The sequence below is a fragment of the Culex pipiens genome, chromosome 2, assembly GCF_016801865.2.
Source record: "Culex pipiens pallens isolate TS chromosome 2, TS_CPP_V2, whole genome shotgun sequence".
In the NCBI taxonomy this organism is placed as follows: Eukaryota; Metazoa; Arthropoda; class Insecta; order Diptera; family Culicidae; genus Culex; species Culex pipiens.
The window spans coordinates 184,972,377-184,994,813 of record NC_068938.1 but is presented as its reverse complement, the minus strand read 5'-3'; the positions used below and the strand labels follow the sequence as shown (position 1 = coordinate 184,994,813).

Genomic DNA, 22,437 nt, shown 5'->3' with positions numbered 1-22,437 from the left:
AATTGCATCACGATTGCGTTTGGAAAAGGGCGTATCGTGAAATTAAAATTTTAGATAATTGGGTATTAAAGCCCTATGTCAGTTTTTATGTACAACGGTAAAAAACACGATTAAAAACCATTTCTGATCACTTTTTTTTTATTTTAACGCAAAATTTTTTTTTTACTAGACAAAAAATGAAGCTTTGATTTCTGATATTATTGTTTACAGCGATAAAGCTTATTTTTCAATTTATTTTACAATTACCCTTTGTACGACCACAAAGAGTTTAAAATTGATTTTTAAATCAATTTTGAAAAATTAACCTCGCGGTCCTTCTTGACAGAAAAGCTCCTACTTGACAGCTCGTTCCAAGGGGATTGATCCATCGAAAAAATATGACGAAGTTGACTTTATAGCTGTCGGCCACCATTGCTAGTACCAACCACTAGTGTCTTCCTATAATCTACAAGGACTACGCCACCCTGGGCTCCTAAGTGTATGAAAGTATGGCACGGAGCGACGGCGCCGAATACCCATATTTACACAAAGAATTTTAGAGCGCCCGCCGCGGGATTCGAACCGGCAATCTCTGGATTGTGAGTCCAGTGCGCGGTCCGATTGATCCACACGGGCGGGACAAAAAATATTGTCTTGTCATTTTTTTTTGACGAAGAACTTCGTCTTAGGGCTCTATACAGGGTAGCAATCCAAAATTTCGCGAAGCGAAATGAAACGTTTGGTTTCACCTTCCCCTCTCGGCAAATTTCCCCTCTTCTTAGCGCACGCTGGTTGGTTGAACAAACGTTTCCCAATCAGTCAATCGAGAGACGTGCGTGAGATTGATGTATCTAAAATCACCCCCACTCTACCTCATAATTTTCGGATCGTCGACGGGCAACAAGCGAATAAGGAGGTATAGGAGAATGGGTGCAAAAAGGCGGGGCATACGTCCCCGACCTAAATCAACAAAAAGCGGCTCGGTCAAGGGCTCGGTCAATCCCGAAAATTCATTCTGTTGCTGGACGTCGACGAGTCAACATCGGGAGCAGATGGCCTGGAGGCCCGGTAGCAGACGGCTGGAGGCCCGGGAACAGATGGCCTAGAGGCATAGACATGCCAGCCGGCATGAGCGGGAGGCAACCACCTGGAGTGGCCGGAGTCCCCGAGGATGTTCCGACAAGGGGACATTTGCGGAACCATAAGATTTGGGGCAATATGGGTATCAAACATTAGGGATTTTGATGCTGGACATGAAATTTGACATTTTGGCAGTAGTGGCCACCACCTGGAGTGGCCGGAGGCCCCGGGGATGTTCCGACAAGGGGACATTTGCGGAACCATAAGAGTTGGGGCAATATGGGTATCAAACTTTAGGGCTTGTGATACTGGACATGAAATTTGACATTTTGGCAGTAGTGGCCACCACCTGGAGTGGCCGGAGGCCCCGGGGATGTTCCGATAAGAGGACATTTGCGGAACCATAAGAGTTGGGGCAATATGGGTATCAAACTTTAGGGATTTTGATACTGGACATGAAATTTGACATTTTGACAGTAGTGGTCACCACCTGGAGTGGCCGGAGACCTCGGGGATGTTCCGATAGGGGGACATTTGCGGAACCATAAGAGTTGGGGCAATATGGGTATCAAACTCTAGGGTTTGTGTGTTGTGTCTTTAACACATGGTTCAGAATGACTCTTTGTAATAAATTTTATTGTTTGCAAAATATTACTTGAAAATTGTTCAATGCCGAAAGTTTACCAGAGAATTGATGAAATGATTTCATATCAACTGGCTCGAAAATTTTGCCATTACGATTAGCTGAAGAAGCGTTTGAAAGTTTTAAACGTTATCAAACGTCAAAATACCATGAGACCATCTTTGAGCAAAAATAATAGATCTTACGAAATAACTATTTCGTGACTGATTTTGTGGGAAAGAAACGCAAATATTAAACACTATAAAAATTTCATTTACTTTTGTGTCCGAAGTTCTTCGTCATGATGGTTATGCCTGTAGGATTACCACTGCACCTTTTTTGCATTAAAATGAAAAAAAAAAACTGATCGGAAATGGTTTTTAATCGTGTTTTTTTACCGTTGTACATAAAAATTGACACAGGGCTTTAGTACCCAATTATTGTGTTTCCCTTCATGATTTCGTGCTTGCCATTTCATTAGGGCACAAAACTTTTGTAAACAAGAGTGTGTCCCTTTCACACCTTATGTAAACTGTCATTTAAGTGAAAGGGATACACTATTGTTTACAAAAGTTTTGTGCCCTTTTGAAATGTTAGGCTCCATTTGTCAGAGTTTGTTATATGATTGTAGAACTCCCGTGGCATCAAAATTCTTATTTATATCAGCCCTTTTCACTTATTGTTCAGGCATCTTGCGCAGCACAGGAACAGCTGAAGTGGCTAAATGTCAAACTCGAATTTTCGAATTCACTCAAGGAAGTAGGAAAAAAGAAAAGATGCTCATCCCCACTGGCATTTTTAAATTGTTTTGCTTGATTTAGTCTCCTTCTCCGTGCTTATAGGCTAGTATGCAGATCGGAAGGAATGGGGTTTAGAAACAGCTTTACGAACAACAGAACAAAGGAGAGGGAGCGATTTCTTGGGGCTTTTCTTCACCCTCACTGACTTGCTTGCGCTGCCGCTGCTGCCCATTTGATTTTTTTCTTGACCGGTTCCTTCCGAAGTGCGTATACCGCTTATAGCCCATTTAAATTGTTTAGCTTGATATGAATTTTGTTTTCTGGCAGCACTGCGCAATCGCTCGCAAGACGCTGACACCGCCACACTTTTCACAGTGGGGTCGTTCGCAAACATCAACAAAGCGGCTCATCTGTCAAAATTGTCATTTTCGAGAGCATCTTCAGCACAAGTCGAACGCGTTTTTTGGAAGTTCTTTCTAAAATTGCTTCAAAAGTGTTAATTAACAAGTCTAACGAAATTAATCGGATTCCACGGTCACCAAGCCCTCATCCCCCTTAAACCACAATGATTATCCCGGTGCGTTGTTTTACATGCGGGAAAGTGATCGGCAACAAATGGGAAGCCTACCTGGGTCTGCTCCAGGCGGAATACACGGAAGGGTAAGGAATACTTCGATTGACCGTGGTCGTCCGGCCTGATGACTCACGCTTACGCTCTTTTCCTTTGCAGTGACGCCCTGGATGCCCTCGGACTGAAGCGGTACTGCTGTCGCCGGATGCTGCTCGGACACGTCGATTTGATTGAGAAATTGCTCAATTACGCCCCGCTGGAGAAGTAAATTCGTGTCTGGCTGTTAGGTTAAGGCTGTAAATGGTTTCCCCCCTTTTGTGAAGTAATAAAATAAGTTTTCCTGTAATCGTAAATGTCGAGTTTTGATTTCTGATCCCGGAAGCTTCGAAGGGAAGAGAGGTTATGTCGACCCTGGGACAATGTCAGCATAGACACAAACCGTTCTTCGAAATGTTTCAAATAAAATCAGAGATGTCGCTGTTAACTTCGAATTTGTTGTTGACTCTGTTTTAGCCGCACAGTGGGCAAAATTGATATGGATTTCAAAACTTTGGAATATTGAAATCAAAGAGTGGTTTTCAATGGTCAAGGTAGGATTTATTTGTTGTAAAAATTCTCCAATGATCTTACAACTAATTCAATGAACGTACCGCAAATGGTTCCTTGCATTCAGCACAACTTCCCCGTTTCTGCCTATCATAATGCATACAAAATCAACTGAAGCTTACAAATTATTCCAACCGCTTAAACGTAGTATTGTTAAACTTAAACTGCCGGTTCGAGCTGTTCAGCGACGACAGCAGCTGATCGGCACTTGTGGGTACGCTCGCGTTCGATCCGCCGGCACCGCCCGGTCCCGGATATATTCTCGGCGGCTGCTGGGGCTGGAGCAGCTGCGTTCGGAGCATTGAATTTCCCGCTACACCACCACCGGATTGGGCCACACCTTGTGCGACAGTCCCACCGGAACTGGTGCGTCGTACCGTCGACTGGACGACGGTCTTAATCTGTTTCCTCTGCACGACGATACGCTGCTGGGTGGATGTTGTCGTTACGACCGGCTTGGGCGGGCTTCTCACCATAGGTTGCGGTGGCTTCGGAACAATCGTTCTAGGAGTGTGCAGCATCTTTATCGTGTTGCTGCCAACGATTATGCGGCGAGGGGCTTGCTTGGGTGCGATGCCAGAATTGCCCGGAGAAATGGCGTTGGAAGTCTTGACGGTGTTGGCAGCGTTGGCAGTGGATCGATTGTACTGCTGCATTCCCGGGTTCAGCATTGGGCCGTTAAGCACCCTGGGTTGCTGTTGTTGTGCGATCGCCGTTGGCGATACCAATGATTCTACGTGGGCGATTTTGAGTTGTGGCATTGGTGCAGCCTGGGGCGGGGTCGCCACTTTCGGCACTGGTGCCGCGACTGCCGGAGGAATGCTTGCGGGCATCTTGGGACCGTTGATGCTTCCCGTCGTATGCTTCATGTACGATGTACCTCTGCGTGGGACGTACTTGATCGTTGGTTTCTTGGCCAGAGGAGGAATCCGGTTCACGGGAGTGTTGGTCACAGTAGAAACTAAAGGTGGCGGTGAGCTGGAAACGACCGGACGTCTCACTGGTAGTGGTACGGTGGCTTGAGCTGGTTTACTGTTAATACCACTGCTTCCACTGCCGCTGCTACCTCCGTTGGCTTGGCCTGTTGAATTATTATTATTTACAATTGTAGCAGATGGAACGGAACCAGCCTCACCCTTTCTCTTGCTAATACAAATCAGCTTCGAGGCACCATTTATCTTCGCCTTGATCAAATAACTCTCGTTCTCGTCTATTCCCCGGAAGTGCTTTACAATGTTTAGGATATCACTCTCGCTGAGAGATTGCTGTTGTTCCGGTTTGCCACCGCTTTGCTGTTGTTGTCCAGCAGCCGTCGCTGGAACCACAGCTCGGCTAAGATCCGCTTCATCTTCAATCTCTATCACATCGTTGTACGGTCGCGAATCGATAGCTGCAACCGGCTTCAACAAAGACGGTTGAGACGGACTGCCGATCAACTGACTGATGGGCTTCACCGAAATTGCAGGCTTCGGTGGCGACGTTTCATTCGGTATTGTGGCTGCCGGCTCAATCGCTTCCAGATCAAGATTGGTCAGCTCCTCCAATTCTTCGTTCTGGCCTCCGTACCACCGCTCCAGCAAGCTCGTCAATTCCACATCCAAATTCGCTTCACCCTCACTGCGTGGCACCACCGGAACCAACTGCAAGTCGTTCTTCTCCGCCCCGGATGGTGCAACCTCTTTTCCATTCTCCTTACCTTCATCAGCCGCTTGATCCACATCCAACCGACTCCGTTTCCCAATCGTCTTCATGGCGTAGCTGTTCAGCCGTTTCCGATTCTCCTTGGCCGTCTTGTCACGCTTCGGGCAAACGTGATTCCCAAACGATTCCGCACCGCAATACGTGCGTCTGCAGAAGATGCACTTGTACTTGCAGGTGCCCTCCAAGTGCAGCTTCAGCTCCTCACGCGACTCGAACGGCGTAAAGCACCGGTCACAGCGCAGCTCTTCCGGAAACCACATTTCCACGAAATCTTTCGTGCTGGTCTGGTACACCGGGCCGGACACCCGCAGGTACAGCAAATCGTACCGATCCGTGAGACGGTCCTGGAAGAGCGGGCTGCGCATGCAATCCTCGACGAGCAGAAAGAGCTGCTGCTTTGCGGAGTTCGGCGCGTTGTAGCCTTCTGGTTGCGGCGGAACTTCTGAAATAGATAGTTTAGAAGAAACATATTATGAAAAGGGATTTTCAGGTTTTCTTTCCATTTTTATACGCAAAAAAATCAAACCATCCACATTAACAACCCCCAGGTCTTTCGTGGTCTCTATTGCAAGTTTCTGCTCGAACCAAGGAATCCGAAGGCTTGAATGGGGAGAGCAGAGCACCCAAACCTCTTTATACTCCAAGGAACCTTCCAGCCCAGGGTTCGAACTGACGACCTTTGGATTACGAGTCCAACCGCCGCCAGCGATTCCACCGGAGCAGGCTTGGTTTGGTGTGTTGTTTGTACTTATGGCAACAACCAAGGCCGGGACCGACGTTTTACTTCCTCATCCGATAGAAGGTTGGAGCAGATGGGAATCGAACCCACAATCATCCGCTTACAAAGCGGACAGCGTAACCATTCGGCTAAGCCTGCTGCTGCATTTTTATACGCATTTGTCTTGATTATAAAATGTTCTAGGCATATTCTACATTCTCTAATTTAAGATTTCAGGAGTTGTTGTAAGGACAATAGACTAAACTTATAATTGTTTGCTTGTTTTGAAAACCGCATTGAGTCAGGGATAATCAAAAACGCCCATGTTTATTGGACCTTTAACAAAAATTGGGTCCTAAAATTAAGCTTAGATTGCTGATATTATTGTTTACAGTGATAAAGCTTATTTTTTTGAGTACAATGACCCTTTGTACGACCACAAGGAGTTTGAAATGGATTTTTAATTCAATTTTGAAAAATTAACCTCGCGGTTCTTCTTGACAGAAAAGCTCCTACTTGACAGCTCGTTCCAAGGGGACCATAGTTGATCCATCGAAAAAATGTTGTCTAGTCAAAAAAAAATTTGCATTAAAATGAAAAAAAAAAGTGATCCGAAATGGTTTTTAATTGTGTTTTTTACCGTTGTACATAAAAATTGACATAGGGCTTTAGTACCCAATTCTAGAATTTGCCTATTTTGCATGTTTAAAAAAATCCAATTAATTTTTCGATTATTAACAGCACTTTGGCGTTCAATTGGGTCCTAAAATTAAGCTTAAATTGGCAATATTATTATGCACAACGATGAAGCTTATTTTTCAGACCCAGAGCTTATTTTTCTGACCCAGAGAGAGTGAAGAAAAGTCCCAAAAAATAGTTCCCTCTCCTTTGTTTTGCTGTTCGTAAACCTATTTCTTGATCCATTTTCTTGCCTTGAAGCACGCCTACCTTTACCGTATCGAACGGTTCGACAGGAACGACTTGGACGATCTTGACCATAAACGGCATAAGATTCAAGCGTAAAGTTTTGTCAAGATACCGGACGTTTTCCCGTTTTGGAGTGCCCCAGCTTGAGGGCCAAAACGCAGCTCCAAAGGAAAGGTGCCATGAAACAGCTTCACGAACAGCAGAACAAAGGAGAGGGAGCGATTTCTTGGGGCTTTTCTTCACCCTCTCTGGCTTGCTTTTGCTGCCACTGATATACCCATTTGAAATATTTCTTGATCGGCTCCTTCCGAAGTGCGTATACCGCTTGAAGCAGAACTATTCGAGCGGTGATTTGACCTGTCTCCAGGTGACTATAAACGCGGATCACCCGTTGCAGTATTATACTTATCGGACCGGAAAATATCCCAAACCCAGGCAGTCAGTGAACTTCTTGGTTAGGGCGACCAGGGATGCCACATTTGAAGATTTTCGAGCACAGGCTCAATGCTCAAACGTATTGTTTTGCCATGTTGTTCGATGATTTTTAATTAAATGAATTACTCACGAAAAAGATAACAATGTTTTGCTTCTTTTGCCAAAAACAGATTTGTAAAATATTATTTTGCCATTAAGTTAAACTCATTTGCGTTTTTGTGATGTGCCCGAAAATCTTCAAAATCTGGCATGCCTGAGGGCGACCGAATTTTTATTATATTTTTTTTGCAGCTACTTGACACAAGTATTTCGTATATCGTATTTTCCAAGGGACTTCCGGTTCAGTTTGGGGTTAGTACGCTATTCTTTTTACGAACAGCAAAACTAAAGAGAGGGAACAAGTTCCTGTTGATCAAAATATTGACTGCAATAACCTCGGCAATAACTGTATCCATCTGGAGCACATCAGAACACATGGGGCTAATTAGGACAGCTGTTTTAGCCAGGTTCTTGCACTATATTTTGATATTTTTGTTTGATTTTGGTTAGAACAGATATATATCAAATAAATTAGAGCATTAATTTCAAATTTTGAAGCTTTTAAGTGCTTCAAAAATTGCTGTCCCTATTCAGACTGTAGTCCCGATTCGCCGTACCAATTTTCCTTAGATTTGTATTTAAATAATGACTTCAGCGAGACATTAATAGTAAATAATTTCTTCAAAAATCTTCTCAAAATTTTAACCATAATTCACCTACTCTCCTACTGTTCCTATTGCTTTTGCCGAAAATTCCACCAGGTGTCGCATTCGACTTCGAAAACCCCTATGTCGACAGTCGACTTCGAAAAAGTTCAGGTTTTTGTCCCCGCTATCCACCATTTTGCACCCGGAATCTTTTGTCCCCAAAGAACCGAGAGATTACTCACCATCGTCGGATTCCGGTTCCGGAAAGGCGCTAACCTGGGCCTGCAGAATCGTCTGGTTCAGCGAAACCAGCCGGGCCTTGGTATTAAAACCCGTCAAGTGCTTCTTCAGGTCAGTAGTCTTCTTGTAGCAGACTAGGCAAAGAAGTTTGCTTCCCCGACCGGAACTGTTGATCTGCAAGAAACCACATTCCAGCATTAACTCCGCGCAAACCAAGCGATTCCCTCCAACGTACCTTCAACCCGAACAGCTCCTGAACCATTTCGGCCACCTCCTGCTGCTGCGCCAGATCGATGTGGGTCGCGTTCGGGGAGCTCGCGCTCGCCAAACACAGCCGGCAGCAGCTGTTCACGTCCAGTCCCATCGCGTGGCCGGAAGTTCCGCCCTCGAACGCGCACTCGGGGAGGCTGGTCACGGCGCGAAAACTCGCGAACAGTCCGCGGATTTTTATATTCGGAAGTTTTGATGTCTCCGCTGACCTGCGGACGCTCGCCAGGAACAGCAAAAGTTGGCTACTGAGATGTTGACATTTTGTCGGGACGGACCACAGATGACGAAACGGTTCGGGGCCGGCGGTTGACAGAAAAGTCATGCGCGACGTTTCGATGCGAGGGTTTTGTTTGAAAATATTCGAAAAGCCAAGATAAGCTTAAGCGTTTAGTGAGATTAAATGCGATTTTAATTTAATACTCTGTGATTTAACGGCTCGAGCCCGACCGGATGCTGCTTAAATTTGATCCAAGTTGACAGTTGATCAATCCGGTTCATACTCAAACAAAAGCAATGACTTGTCTATGAGGATATGCATCGCTAGAACAAATAAACAGCAAATTATGTAAGTTCTTCGGTGCAGGACTTTGTGGAAAACGGAATTATTCACGTGCAGGAGGTGATCAAGCTGGAGAATTGCAGAAAAGAGTCACGGTTCTTGTCAACTAACGTAGTTTTAGGAGAGATGGTGGAGAAAGATAACTGAAAAGTGCGGAATGCCAATCGAAGTAGACTTGACTTTGCAGCTGAAGGAGTTCGGGAACCAGATCGAAGTCGACTTAACTACGAAGCAGAGAAGATTAGATAGCTGAGAAGTTCGGAATGCCATTGACTTTGCAACTGAAGGAGTTCGGGAACCAGATCGAAGTGGGCTCTACTATGAAGCTGAGAAGTTCAAAATGCCAATCGAAGTAGACTTGACTTTGGAGCTGAAGGAGTTCGGGAACCGGATCGAAGTGGTCTTCACTATTTAGCTGAGAAGATAAGATAGCTGAAAAGCTCGGGATCCTAATCGAAGTAGACTTGACTTTGCAGCTGAAGGAGTTCGGGAACCGGATCGAAGTTGGCTTAACTATAAAGCTGAGAAGTTCGGAATGCCAATCGAAAAAGACTGGACTTTGCAGCTGAAGGAGTTCGGGAACCGGATCGAAGTTAGCTAACTATGAAGCTGAGAAGTTTGGGAACCCAATCGAAGTAGACTTGACAATGTATCTGAATGAGCTCGGGAACTACCTAGATCGAAGAGGGCTATTCAGCTGAGAAGTTTGGGATCCCAATAGAAGTAGAAGCGAGTATGCAGCTGAAAGAAATTAGTAAGCTAACGCTTTACTGTTCAGCTAAGAAGATTAGAAAGCTGAAAAGTTCAGACTGAAGTGCACTATAATTTTACCTAAACAACGGTGTATGGAAGTACCGTTGCCGCGAGCAATACAGGTACAACGGAATGTAAACAAAGCAAAACGTCAAGAGTTGTTGCTGTTTCGCACATCTTTAACGCCCGCTCTCTTTCGCGCATCCTCCAAATGTCATAATCATTTCAATTCATAATCATCCTGCGGAGCCAGTCAATGTGAATGAGCAAAATTGTGTAAACAACAGAAACTATTTTCTGGTGTGAAATTATTTTAAAACGGGCGGAAAACATCAACACACCATGGTACAGGATACCAATTTCATGTAAGTTCTCGAAATGAAGCGAGATGTTCGACATTTTAGACGAAAATCGATCAAACCTTCGCGTGGGAGGCTCCTCCCCGTGTGGATTTTTAGAAACAGGAAAATGCCTTGATAAGGGCAGGTTTTTCGCAAAGTGCGTAATTAAATTAGTTAGATTCGAGAATAAAATGTAACAAGGTGGCATCGGGGTGCTAAAATATGTGCTAGAAATCGAAACATCTCGATGGTTTCAGCGAGATTTTCTCTGCCTGGTGCCCATTCTCTGTATAGCTTTTTCCAGCTCGGATGTGACCTATAATTTAATTCATAGTATTTTTTCGCGTTAGAGAGTCGGCCGAAAATCGTCGTCACTCTTGATTTTTGTTGTACTGATTTCACAATTTAACTGAGAAGTATTGAAAACTTTCAGCTGCCCGAGGATCTACAACGCGTGCAGATTATGCAAAATTCGGGGAAACCAGCTGAACAAGATTGACCAACAGATATCGACCAAAATCTACGAATGTACCACTTTGAAGGTAATGAGCCCATGTCATGCCGAACCAAACTAACACTAGCGCATTCTTGCAGATTATTTCCACCAAGGACATCAAAGCGTTCATATGCGACGGGTGCAAGGCCAAAATTGACGAGCACTACCAGTTTAAAATGCAGTGCATCCGGAACGTGAATCTACAGCGTTTCAACACTGGTGCTGCCGCGGTTGGAGCCGCTGCCGGAATCAGCCCCGGACCGGGACCAATCGCCAGCGGTAGCAACGTTGTGGGGGCGGCGCTAGCTGCAACCGCTCCGGCAACGGCTGCTACCTCACCTTCCTCGTCGTCGGCGGTACCGGAGGGAACTCCCGGCAGTTCTAGCGCAAGCACCAGCAGCAGCACTCAGGTCAATTAGGGCTGAGCGCGTCAAACACAGTGATTTAGTAGGTGTGTGATCAACTTCTATCATCGACCGGAACGCCGAACGGTTGCGCGTTTCGGGACGTTTTATTTTGTACCATATATTGTTTACTCTATACGTTAGTGTTCTTTCCGAATCGCGGTAGGATTTCACCCAATTTTTCTCTAAGAAACTATATTTGATACATTGTGATATGTTGGGAGTAAGGGAGGGAAAGGCCAACCAGCCAAAATATTTGCACACGAGTTCTTAAAAATTCTCTCTAGTCCAATCTTGTTGATGTCTCCAACAGAAAGTGCGTTTTGCTGGCATGCCAACACCAAATAAGAAAGAATAATGATTACAACTAATTGTACATACAAGCGCAGTTGAGATTTTGTAAGCTGCACCAGAGCGGGCAGCTGTGTATTTAATCTGAGTTTTGTGAATCATGAATAAAGTTTTGTTACAACCCCTAACCAAAAGAAAAAAACGCCATTTTCATGTCCTTTCGTATACATACTACGTACAACAACATTTATTTCGCTAGTACAATCACAATAGTACAAACATTCAGTAACACTGGTGTATATTGGCATATGTGTATGTGTGTATTTGTTTTGTTTGTTCCAATAGTACAAGGGATAACACAGATTTTCTACCGTTTAAACAAAAAACGTTACGCCAGCAACAAACGACTACACGAACAACGTCTCGCGCTGCAACTACAACTACTTCATATCCTTGCACAGTTCAAACAGCTGAAACTGGTGCGTCTTCAGGTGCACGTTCAGCGCCTCCAGTGAGTCCAGCTCCAGCAGGCAAATGTTGCACCCGTACGCCGGCCGCTTCTTCTCGTGAATCTTGGTGTGGGCGCGCAGATTCGACAGCTGCGTGAAAGCCTTCGGACACGCCTCACACTTGAACGGACGTTCCCCTGCGGAAGGAAGAAAGGAGAAGAACATGGGCTATGCCAGAGTCAAAAACGAAAGCCGACCGCGTAATTTACCAACCAGTGTGGGACCTTCGGTGCCGCTTCAGGTCCTCGTTCGATTTGAACGTGTTCGAGCAGAACTCGCAGTTGAAGATCTTCTCGACGTCGATCGGGTGCTCCAGCAGGTGCGTCTTCAGCAGTTCGCCCGTTTCGAACGTCCCGCTGCACTTGTCGCACTTGTAGAACCCGTTCGCTTTGGTGTGCAGCTTCATGTGGACCTGGAAAAATACAATACATTTAATTTTTCGATCTGAGAAAATTAAAAATAAGCTTAGTTCCACGTCAAAATATTTTCTGTTTTGGCTTGCGCATCGCTAGAACCGTTGAACTGTCAAAAAGCACGCATTGCTTTTTCGTAAATTTTGGCAATCGCTAACGCAACCAAACGTGATCGTAACTAGGGGGGATTGGAAAATCATTTTCAAGCCAAAAGTGTAAACAGATTCTGAAGCAGTTAAGCCGTTTACTTGGAGAATTCATCAATCATCTGTCAAGCTGAGGAGTAGCAACACCGTTATCCTGATTCCTGATTCACCCGACCCGGAGATACTGAACGATTGGAGCAAATTCATCATGCAGAGAAATGATCAGTGAAACATCATCCATCAACGATCAGTGCAGAATGCAGTTGCTGAAGAACCAGGAGCCTAGGAGTTGACTACGTTGCCGTAGGAGAAGCTGTCTGGAAGAAGTTCTTGAGTGTTATGTTCACAATACCTGAAGAACTGTCTGAAGCTATGTCTTTCAAAAAGAGATTCTCAAGAGTTATGTTTTTCAACAAAAGATTCTTACGAGTTATGTCTTTCACAAAGAAATTCTCTAGAGTTATGTTTGACGAAAAAATTCACTCACAAAAGTTACGAGAGAGTTATGTTTCAAATAAGATCAACGTCCCATTCATTGTCCCGCAATCCTGACTCCTGAGCCCGGCGCTGAACAACATCTTCACTCCGGATCTCGTTATGGAGAACGGAATCGACGATGCAAAGCCACAAAGTCCCCTGGATGTCATGTACCCCGGCTCGACCCGAAACTTAAATGCAACAAGCTCCTCGACGCCACGCTACAGAACTTCGACAATCTGACGAGGATGCTTCACCCGCTGGTGAGTCGAAGCGCCCCACCCAGCTCACACTCACCTTCAGATTCCGGTTGAACTTGAAGTTCTTCCCGCAGATATCACAATAGTACGGCCGATCGTCCGCCTCGGTGGACTTGGTCCTCGCCCGGGGCGTCTTCAGATGCAGCTTCCGGTGCTTAACCAGGCTCGGGTACTGCGAGTACGCTTTGAAGCAAATTTCGCACCGATACGTGTGACGAGCAGCGGCGTTGGGCGGTGCCGGGTTCGGTGCTGCAACAACCGCTGGCGTCGAGACAATCGCCGCAGCAGCAGCATCCGCCGCCCGCTTCTTCTCCATCGTGGCCATCAGCAGATCCTGCAGCTCGATGGGTGCCCGCATGGCAAACTCGTACCGCAGCAGGTCGGACAGCGTCTCGAGCGTGGGTGTGGCCGGCGCTGCTGCTGCCGCTTCTCCCAGCGGTGGTGGCGAGCCCATCGAAGACGGCGTCGGTGGCACGGAGGGGACCGGAGTACCGGGCAGTTCGAGCAGGCCACACTTTTGCACGTGCAGTTCGAGCAGTTTCTGCGTGCGACACACCTTGCCGCAGCGTTCGCACTTGAAGATGACTTCCGGCTTGAGGTGAGTCTTGCGGTGGGACAGCAGGTTGGCTTTCTGCGCGAACCCTTTGTTGCACAGGTCGCAGATGTAGGGTTTTTCACCTGTTTGAGGGGGGTGAAGATTGATTTGAGGGATGTTTAGGTTCGCGACATTTTAAGGACTTACCCGTGTGGACGCGTACGTGCCGCTTCCAGTCTTCCTTGTTGCGAAAGCTTTTGGGGCACATTTCACACTTGAAGTTCTTCTCGATGACCCCCTCGCTATGGCACTGCAGATGCGCGATCAGGTTGCCCTCTTTGGCGAACGACTTCGAGCACAGTTGGCACCGGTACTTGTCCTTGACGCACTTTAGGCTGTGCGCGGTCAGGCTGTCCAGCATGGTGAAGCTTTTCAAGCACAGCTGACACTTGTACGGCTTGACCTTGGAGTGGACCTGTGGGATAGGCGGGTTAGTTTGGTTTGTGGGGGGCACTTTCAGGGACACTTACAACCTTACGGTGCGACCTAAGGTTTGAAAGTTGGGAAAACCCACGATGGCATATCTCGCACGCGTGAGGCCGCTCTCCGGAGTGTGTGCGAAGGTGAATTCGAAGTTGTACATTGTATTTGAAAGATTTGTTGCAAATCTGACAGCAAAAGTTCTTCACATGACCGTGGCACTCTGCGGCGTGGTTCAGCAGATTGCCCCGGTTGATGAACACCTTGGTGCACTTGCCACAGCTGTATGTGGGCTTGCCCTCCGGTGTCGTCACTGGTTCCTGACGCGATTGCTGCGGCTGTTGCTGCTGTGGTTGTAGAAGCTCCACGTGGGTATGGCTGTGAATCAGCAAATGCTGCCGAATCTTGAACGATTTCGAGCAGACCGTGCACGAGTACGTTTTGTCGTCTTCCTCGGGCTCGTCTTCAAGGGGCTCTTCCTCGTCGTCGTCGACCCGTTCCGGCGAACGTTTAATCTGGCGAAAGTCAATCGGAGCCGTTGCAACTGAGTATTGCTGCGTCTGCTGAATCGAATGTCCATGGCTGGAGGGTTCCTGCTTAATTTCTTCGTGGTGTTGCTGTTCCAGCTTGATGCTGTTCTGGCCAGCGTCGAAGAATGCCAGCGCGTTCCGCAGAAACTCATCGTTGGCTACGCACCGTTCTCGGAATCTCATGTACTCGTCCAGCTTGTTGGCGCACAGTTTGCACACGAACATTGGCAGGTTGCGCTCGTAAATTATCTGGGATGTATGATGGGGGAGGGAAAGGTATCCAATTACATTAAATTAAGCACAGAGAGAAGAAATATGAAGTAATCACTTTTACCTGTATCGACGTGCAGTCGTAAATCTTCTTGGTGAGCAGAATGTTCGGAAATAGATTCTCGTAAAAAAGCGGCTCCATATGGGCCTCATTCTTCAAGCACAGACGACAGATGTCGTTGTTGTGGTACCGCGAAGCACAGCTGCAAAGAGAGTACAGTCCAAGTCAGAACGTTCGTATACCTATACCTACATCGACATAAGTACCCACTCATAATCTATTTAAAATGAGCCCGCAGACCTGCCTCGCCTCTTTTGCATACTGCAGCCAAAAGCGAAAAATAAAATCGATTCCGATTCCGTCCCATATGCAAAAACAGGCCACCTCAAAAGCCAACGAGTGTCCCCCTTTCGACCCAAAAAATCATAAAAACGTAAACAAAAATCTCGGCGCGCAATGACGAAGAAAGCTCCCGTGAAAAACTTTTCCTCCCCGCATAAACTAATTAAAATAACTTCAGAACATTGCGCTGGCATCCATCTTTGATCTTGATGTGTCCTCCCCCCGTCGAAGCCCCCCTTTTCCCACGCGCTCAGACGCGAAAATCTTGCGCTATATGCCGCTGGCAGCAATTATCTTGAGGGGAGGCGCGCACTTATTTATGTCTATACTCACATCTTATTTTTATTGATCGATAAATCTTCTGCCATGTTCTCGGCGGGTTTTGGCCTGCTGCGGCGGCCTCTGGAATGCAAAAACCCGCTTACGTAAACCCTTCGGGACGCGGTGCGGGCCACGGAACCACGAAAACGAAATGGGGCCGCCGTCTGTCGCCAAAAAGAACGGGGGGGTTCACATTTTCAACAATTGGTTCGCGCAAAGAAAGTTTTGCACACACTTTTTGTCCCGTTTGGCTGGTAAGAGTCGCGTCGTCGTCCCCCGCCTTCGGCGTGTCCCCTTCTTCTAACTGTACACACAACACACTCTCTCGCTGGTGGGGAAGGGTGGGATATCAACAAACCGCGGACCGCTGGCTGAGGTCCTGCCCCTACGATGTCCGAGCACTGAATGAGAATCCGAGTGGATGTTATTCTCGCGCGATAGTACGCGCGAAGACGCGACACGGCAGGTTTGTTGATAGCCCCCCGAATAAAGAGCGAGAGAATCGTCGTCAGCCAGAACTTCCGAATGAAGCATGCCCGCGCGCTCCGGCACGTGGCGCTTGTGTGGGTGTGGGTGCGATTCTGTAGGCAAAACACTAGTGCACCACCACTCTCTTTAGGGTAGGTGCGGATGTTGTGGCTTTAGCTTTAGATTTGCTTTGAAATGCATTTTGATGAAGACATTAGCTTCGCAGAATTGATCTTCTAGTTCAGTTATCTGGATCTTCAACCTTCAAACCTCGCGGTAGAGTTGAATATGGTATGCTCATGATTTTCTCTGGTTTACACGGTGCAATCTGGGATATCTGAATATCAGCTGTAGGATCTTCAGCTTTTTCCAGAGGGTCCTGGCACATCCTATGCCTTACAGCAGCATCGCGGTCACAACCACTATGTAGACTGTCCGCAAGTTCTTGAGTAATGCTTTCAACTGGCGTTTGATGATTGGGTACAACTTCTTCAGCATCGCGATGTATTTGGGGATCCTGTTTTCGACGTGGTTCCGGTACAGCAGTTTCAAGCTCCTGACACATCCCAGGTCTGACAGCAGCATTGCAGCCACTACCACTATGTAGACTGTCCGAAAGTTCTTGAGTAATGCTTTCAACTGGCGTTTGATGATTGGGTACAACTTCTTCAGCATCGCGATGTATTTGGGGATCCTGTCTTCGACGTGGTTCCGGTACAGCAGTTTCAAGCTCCTGACACATCCCAGGTCTGACAGCAGCATTGCAGCCACTACCACTATGTAGACTGTCCGCAAGTTCTTGAGTAATGCTTTCAACTGGCGTTTGATGATTGGGTACAACTTCTTCAACATCGCGATGTCCTTGGTGATCCTGTCTTCGACATGGTTCCGGTACAGCAGTTTCAAGCTCCTGACACAACCCAGGTCTGACGGCAGCATCGCAGCCACCACCACTATGTAGACTGTCAGCTAGTTCTTAAGTAGTGCTTTCAACTGGCGTTTGATGATTGGGTACAACTTCTTCAGCATCGCGATGTCTTTGGTGATCCTGTCTTCGACGTGGTGCCGGTACAGCAGTTTCAAGCTTTTTCCGGAGGGTCCTGACACATCCCAGGTCTGACGGCAGCATTGCAGCCACCACCACTAAGTAGACTGTCAGCTAGTTCTTGAGTAATGCTTTCAACCGGCGTTTGATGATTGGGTATAACTTCTTCAGCATCTCGATGTCCTTGTACAGCAGTTTTGAGTCGAACGATAGGCCGAGGTACCGTGTAAACGTTCAGGCCATTATGGAGTTGGTTGACGAGATGTTCCACTCCTCGTCGTCGATGACTGAGTTGTCTGCAAAGAAGGAAATGTTAGTCACTGTACTCAAAGTCAATTTCTTTTAGTAATTTATGACCCCTTTCGGGGTTTGCAAAAATTGCCGTAGCGGACGGTATTTCACGTCCCCATGGCGGGGTATTGGTATTAGTTTTCAACTAGCAATAATCGCACCTCGGGTGTACCTCATTGGTTACGATATCGCCACTGCGCAAAGCTAACTTGACCGGGCCCTCGCGGACGGCTTGACCGTCGACAGACTCGGTTTGATAGCGATACAAAAAGCGTTTCACTGGCCAGGTACAACGAAGGGTCCACAGGACAAAGGGATGCTGCGAGAATTGTCCCCTTTCTCAATTGCACCAAGTATAGGAAAAATGCATGTATGCAAATCCTGTTGGAGGTCAATGGACGGCTCACCCCGCGAAGATGCAGCGAATGAGAGTAACCCTTTCTAAAACTGCATAATTTAAAGCAAATTTAAAGGGGGAGAGCGAACCAAATCTGCAAGGGTTCCATAAATAGAAGGGTTTGCAAAAACCGGTATTGCACATGGTGGAATTAAATACGCTCAACATTTGTAACGTTCTACAACAAATTTACCTGAAATTTCTTTTAACATATTACAGGTAAAAATGGTGCAGAATTCTTGACTCATAGCATACGGAAACTATGCTTATTATAGCTGTGGATGAACAGTCTGAATCCAGTTCCAATCAGACAGTAATGGGTCCAGACTATTAACCGGATCCGGCCAGCCTTAGCGACATTCCGAATACTTGATTTGCCGTAGGGTTGCACTAGCTCGTGATTCAACCCTCTCCTCCATACATTGTTCTTTCACGTACACCGCCAAAGATCGTCCTAGGCACTCCCCGTTCGAAAATCTCAAGCGCTTGCAGGACCTCCTCGAACATCGTCCACGTGCTCGTATGGTCTTGTGGAGTCAACAGTAGGCACGATCACCGGTGATAACGCGCCTCAGAATTTCCCTGCTGCCGTTGTTGTCCGAAGTCACCAACGATCGATCGACAAGCTTTGTTATATGCGAGCCCTAAGGGATTCGGTTCCTCCTGTCAGCAGATACATCGTCTTTGCCACAATCACCCTCAATCTAACCTTCTCCGCTTGCAGCTTCACGCTCGTCCATGACAGAGTTTCTTGTAGAACTTACGCGTTTCGTTGGAGCGATACAGCTGTTCCATGTCCTGGCACTCGAACGCATTCAGGTGGCGCTTCTTATCCCGGAAGAGATGGGTTTGCTGTCGTCGCAACTGTCTGTACGACTCCTTGTTCTCACGGGTGTTATGTTCCGGACCAAAATCGCATTCTTCGTCAAACTCGGCCAACGTACCCGATGGCGCTCGATTCCGCTGTGTTGATGACTGCTTGTATACGGCTCCAGCAGGCTTCCAGAGGGGCTTTAGTGAGAACCAGAACATCCTCTTTTGGCAACGCGGTAGCGACATCGTGGTTCTTGAGTCAGTCCAGGTTATGACGCTGTGGGTGGCGGTACCGGATCTTGTTGACTTCGGATAGGCGTTGCCGCAGCTTTGTCACCAACAGGTAGTGGTCCGAGTCGACGTCCACGCCACGGTAGGTTCTGACGCCGATTATGTCCGAGAAGTGCCGACCTTTGGGGAGAACATGGTCGATTTGTGTCTCCGTATCGTTTGGTGATCTCCAGGTAATCTTGTAGATGAGTCTGTGCTGGTAGAAGGTATACGTATACGTATACAATTTCAAAAATTCAAAAAAAACATTTAAAATTTCACCGGGTCCGGTAGTGCAGTAGTTAGAGTGGTAGCCTCTCACCCCAGTATGGCCTGGGTTCAATCCCAGACGGACCAGGTGGCATTTCTCGAGACGAGATTTGCCTGACCACGCCTTCTATCGGATGGGGAAGTAAAACGTCGGTCCATTTGCGTAAAAGAGGTTTTGGGTGACTCACCACACATAACCTTCGGACGCCTAGAAATGAGCAGAAACTTCCAACAGAGACCACAAAAGACCCGGGGGTCGTTGAAGTAGATTGCCTTGCTTTTTTTAAAAAATTAGAAATTTCAAAAAAACATTTAAAATTAAAAAAAAAACATTCAAAATTTCAAGAAGTTTTGCTTAATTTTTTTAGAAATTTCAAAATCATGAAAAAAATATTTAAAATATCAACAAAAAAAAACATCAAGAAATATCAAAAAATTCTTAATTTTAAATTTTAAAACAACAAAAAATGTAAATACATCAAAAATGTCAAAAACATCAAAACTTCCAAAAAAAAATTAAAACATTAAAAAATCTAGATAAAAAACATCGAAAATTTTAAAAAATCTTTAAAACAATGAAATTTTAAGATTTTTTTTAAAAATTAAATTTTTTATCCTTTATTTTTTTGTAAATGTATAAATTTAAAAAAAAATACGTTTTTAAATTTTTTATTTTTAAAAGTTTTAAATTTATTTTTAATTTTGAATACTTGAATTTTGTTCAAAATTAAAAAAAAAAACACCAAAATTTTTAAGATTTTTATTAATTAAAATTTAAGATGATTTTCAAACTTTTAAAAGTGTTTATTTTCTTTAGATTTATCAGCGTTTCCCTGAACACTATTAAAAATTTCAAAAACATTAAAAAATTTAAAAACTTTCAAAATTTCAAGAAAATGAGTTTAAAATTTGTTTAAAATTTTTAGAAATTTCAAAATCATAAAAAAATTAAAAACATTAAAAATTTTAAAGAAGTTTACTTCAAATTTTTTAAAAAACTTCAAGAAATATCAAAAATTTCTTAATTTCAAAATTTTAAAACAACAAAGATTTTAAATACATCGAAAATGTTGAAAGCATCAAAACTCCCAAAAATTTTAAAAATTTCGAAAGCATTCAAAAACAAAAAAAAAGTCAAAGTAGTTATGTCACAGACATAACCGGAATGGCGTAGACTACGTAAAGTTTAGATGTGTGCGTTTGGTGAGAATCAAATCGGGTAAATTGTTTAACTTTCGACACTTTCGAAAAAATGAAATTCTGTGAAATTTTCAATTAGATTAAAAAGATTTATAAACTTTTAGCATTTCTAGGCATGAATCAATACATAATTATTGATTTTGAAGATAAACGAGAGCATTCGATGAATTTTGGCAAGAATGCTAAGAGCAGAATGGGGGGAGGGCAGAGAGGTTGGGGGCGAGAGCAGCCTCAGCAAGCTGTGCATTCCGTCGCCCCCGAAGACCAAAATTTGTTCCTGAAATTTAAATTGAAATTATTGCATCTCGCTGCCTCGTCCCGGGTGGGACGAGGGATGAGGGCAACTCTTTCAACAGTTTGGAATTGGATACGACGTAACTCTTTCAGAAGCGCTCGTCGCGAATGCGACGAGCTAGTTGGATGTCCTGATTGTTTCACAACCACGGCTTGACCCACGAGAGGCTTTTCAGCAGGCAGCAGGCGCGCGCCTCAACTTGTTGATGCCTCGTCCCGGGTGGGACGAGGGACGGGGAGTGAGGCAACTCCGAAGAGTTGGGAAGTCTTCACCCCCTACCACGAAAGATCCTAACGGTCCGGCCATCGAGAGGCAACTGGCTGACGGTGATGACGAGAAGGCGATGTGCGCTTCTTTTCCAGTTCTGGTCCCTCTCTCTCCTGCTGCTGCTGCTTTGGTCTCTCTCCTGCTGCTGCTGCTCTGGGCTGAGCTTTCCTGCTGCTGCTGCCGGTCCGACGTCTGAGACGTGAATGATATAATGGGCTGAGCGCGCGTTCTTATGTATGATTTCGATCTACTACTTCCCCTCCTTTTTCGCGACCGACACTCGGTCGCGTTGCTCGGATGATTTTCCCCTCAAAATAGGTACTTGACATTCCCGTCCGTGAGTGGGAAGCGCTCATTTTGCTTGCAAAATCTCTGCATTTTGAAAACATTTTAAAACATTCAATTGTTTCAATAGTAAAACTATTTTGCCAACAACGAAAGTTTTATAGCAAATTGCTGAATAATTTTCGAATCGAATGGAACCAAAATCGTGCCGATTCGATTTGAGGGAAGGAAGATATAAGCGATTGACGGATGACGCAATATTCCAGGGCCTTCGGCCCGGGTTTTTTGGAATGACACCCCAGTACCTTCGACAAAGACGTAAGTCTACGTCAAAATTAAATAAAAAACCGGTCGGCTGCTGGAGAATGACAGACGTGAACAATTGAGCTACACTCACTCAATTCGTATCATATGACTGACTCGTAAAATCCTCTTTAAACACTATTTTGACTATTTTCAAACAATTGACTGGTTGTAGACTGTGCAAAACACTTAAACCAACCATAACTTATATTCAAAGTTACATTTCCATGCACATATACGAACTTTTTGTGTAAAAACTAGTTTCTTTATATGTGTGCGTGCAACGTCGAATGAGCGTTGGTCGACTACTGCCTCGCATTGCAGCTGCTCAATGAGATAGGGCACTCACGACTGCGCCGGGTTTGTTTATGTCACGGTTTTGCGGTTCAGTGAATGGTTCTCAAAAATTCGTGTCAGCGTCGCCGATTTTCGCGTCATGACACCTGACATTTTCAGCACTAACTTAACATCCACTGACGTGAACAGGACACACTCTTTGTTTACGACCTTTAAAGAAATGTAGATAATGCATTTGGCAATTTTTAAGGCAATCAACCATTCAAATTTGACTAAAATAGAAATAATCACGTCAAGTTATGTTGTTTAATAGAATTGGGACTTTTCGGATTCATTAAATCTAAACGCTGCTAGGTTTTTTTTTTCGTTTTTGGTGTACACAATACATAAATAGTTTACGTTTTATTGCTCCAGCGTGTGCGTCGTGCGGGGCCCCTCCCGGTGGCGGCACAAATTCGCCATCGCCGTCGTTCACTTCGGGAGCGCTTGTGGGGGGGACGTCCGCAACGCACACGGCTTGAAGATGCCAGTTA

The 22,437-nt window shown here is 45.4% G+C and overlaps 4 protein-coding genes and 1 non-coding gene across 10 annotated transcripts; 2 read left to right on the top strand and 3 right to left on the bottom strand.

Annotated features, from left to right (window-relative positions):
• Positions 1-2,864: 2,864 nt before the first annotated feature.
• LOC120415405 (DNA-directed RNA polymerases I, II, and III subunit RPABC5) lies at positions 2,865-3,345 on the top strand. Its single transcript, XM_039576931.2, has 2 exons — positions 2,865-3,081; positions 3,152-3,345. Exons 1-2 carry the CDS (start codon positions 2,987-2,989, stop codon positions 3,258-3,260), a joined length of 204 nt encoding a protein of 67 aa, XP_039432865.1. The 5' UTR covers positions 2,865-2,986; the 3' UTR covers positions 3,261-3,345.
• A 222-nt stretch (positions 3,346-3,567) lies between these two features.
• On the bottom strand, positions 3,568-8,912 carry LOC120415377 (uncharacterized). Of its 3 annotated transcripts, XM_039576900.1 has the most exons (4): positions 8,541-8,912; positions 8,308-8,479; positions 4,734-5,741; positions 3,568-4,679 (listed from the first exon to the last, which is right to left on the bottom strand). In XM_039576900.1, exons 1-4 carry the CDS (start codon positions 8,895-8,897, stop codon positions 3,724-3,726), a joined length of 2,493 nt encoding a protein of 830 aa, XP_039432834.1. In that variant the 5' UTR covers positions 8,898-8,912; the 3' UTR covers positions 3,568-3,723. The 3 variants fall into 3 exon arrangements, with proteins under 3 accessions (XP_039432834.1, XP_039432833.1, XP_052564062.1); XM_039576899.1 differs by having other exon boundaries at positions 3,568-5,741; XM_052708102.1 differs by having other exon boundaries at positions 3,568-5,738.
• A 1,178-nt stretch (positions 8,913-10,090) lies between these two features.
• Positions 10,091-11,613, top strand: LOC120415370 (uncharacterized). The gene is made up of 3 exons (XM_039576892.2): positions 10,091-10,252; positions 10,662-10,770; positions 10,823-11,613. Exons 1-3 carry the CDS (start codon positions 10,230-10,232, stop codon positions 11,141-11,143), a joined length of 453 nt encoding a protein of 150 aa, XP_039432826.1. The 5' UTR covers positions 10,091-10,229; the 3' UTR covers positions 11,144-11,613.
• Positions 11,614-11,689: 76 nt separating this feature from the next.
• On the bottom strand, positions 11,690-16,333 carry LOC120415369 (zinc finger protein 271-like). 4 transcript variants are annotated; one of them, XM_039576887.2, is made up of 7 exons: positions 15,716-16,332; positions 15,104-15,242; positions 14,290-15,018; positions 13,967-14,234; positions 13,262-13,902; positions 12,142-12,340; positions 11,690-12,065 (listed from the first exon to the last, which is right to left on the bottom strand). In XM_039576887.2, exons 1-7 carry the CDS (start codon positions 15,748-15,750, stop codon positions 11,860-11,862), a joined length of 2,217 nt encoding a protein of 738 aa, XP_039432821.1. In that variant the 5' UTR covers positions 15,751-16,332; the 3' UTR covers positions 11,690-11,859. The 4 variants fall into 4 exon arrangements, with proteins under 4 accessions (XP_039432821.1, XP_039432822.1, XP_039432823.1 ...); XM_039576888.2 differs by having other exon boundaries at positions 14,293-15,018; XM_039576889.2 differs by lacking the exon at positions 15,716-16,332 and adding an exon at positions 15,307-15,578.
• A 1,239-nt stretch (positions 16,334-17,572) lies between these two features.
• LOC120415450 (U4 spliceosomal RNA) lies at positions 17,573-17,713 on the bottom strand. Its single transcript, XR_005605201.1, has one exon. It is a non-coding gene; the product is annotated as a U4 spliceosomal RNA (small nuclear RNA).
• Positions 17,714-22,437: the final 4,724 nt, after the last annotated feature.

Bases quoted from the DNA above. Each gene is read 5' to 3' on its own strand.
- LOC120415370 (XM_039576892.2), top strand. From the start codon at position 10,230: ATGGTACAGGATACCAATTTCAT. The intron at 10,253-10,661 runs GTAAGTTCTCGA...GAAAACTTTCAG, and splicing joins GTACAGGATACCAATTTCAT to CTGCCCGAGGATCTACAACG. The intron at 10,771-10,822 runs GTAATGAGCCCA...GCATTCTTGCAG, and splicing joins ACGAATGTACCACTTTGAAG to ATTATTTCCACCAAGGACAT.
- LOC120415377 (XM_039576899.1), bottom strand. From the start codon at position 8,897: ATGACTTTTCTGTCAACCGCCGGCCCCGAACCGTTTCGTCATCTGTGG. The intron at 8,480-8,540 runs GTACGTTGGAGG...GGTTTCTTGCAG, and splicing joins AGGAGCTGTTCGGGTTGAAG to ATCAACAGTTCCGGTCGGGG. The intron at 5,742-8,307 runs GTGAGTAATCTC...TATCTATTTCAG, and splicing joins GGAACCGGAATCCGACGATG to AAGTTCCGCCGCAACCAGAA.
- LOC120415405 (XM_039576931.2), top strand. From the start codon at position 2,987: ATGATTATCCCGGTGCGTTGTTTTACATGCGGGAAAGTGATCGGCAAC. The intron at 3,082-3,151 runs GTAAGGAATACT...TTTCCTTTGCAG, and splicing joins CAGGCGGAATACACGGAAGG to TGACGCCCTGGATGCCCTCG.
- LOC120415369 (XM_039576887.2), bottom strand. From the start codon at position 15,750: ATGGCAGAAGATTTATCGATCAATAAAAATAAGAT. The intron at 15,243-15,715 runs GTGAGTATAGAC...CTCTCTTTGCAG, and splicing joins TCGATCAATAAAAATAAGAT to CTGTGCTTCGCGGTACCACA. The intron at 12,341-13,261 runs GTGAGTGTGAGC...GTATTTTTCCAG, and splicing joins AGTTCAACCGGAATCTGAAG to GTCCACATGAAGCTGCACAC.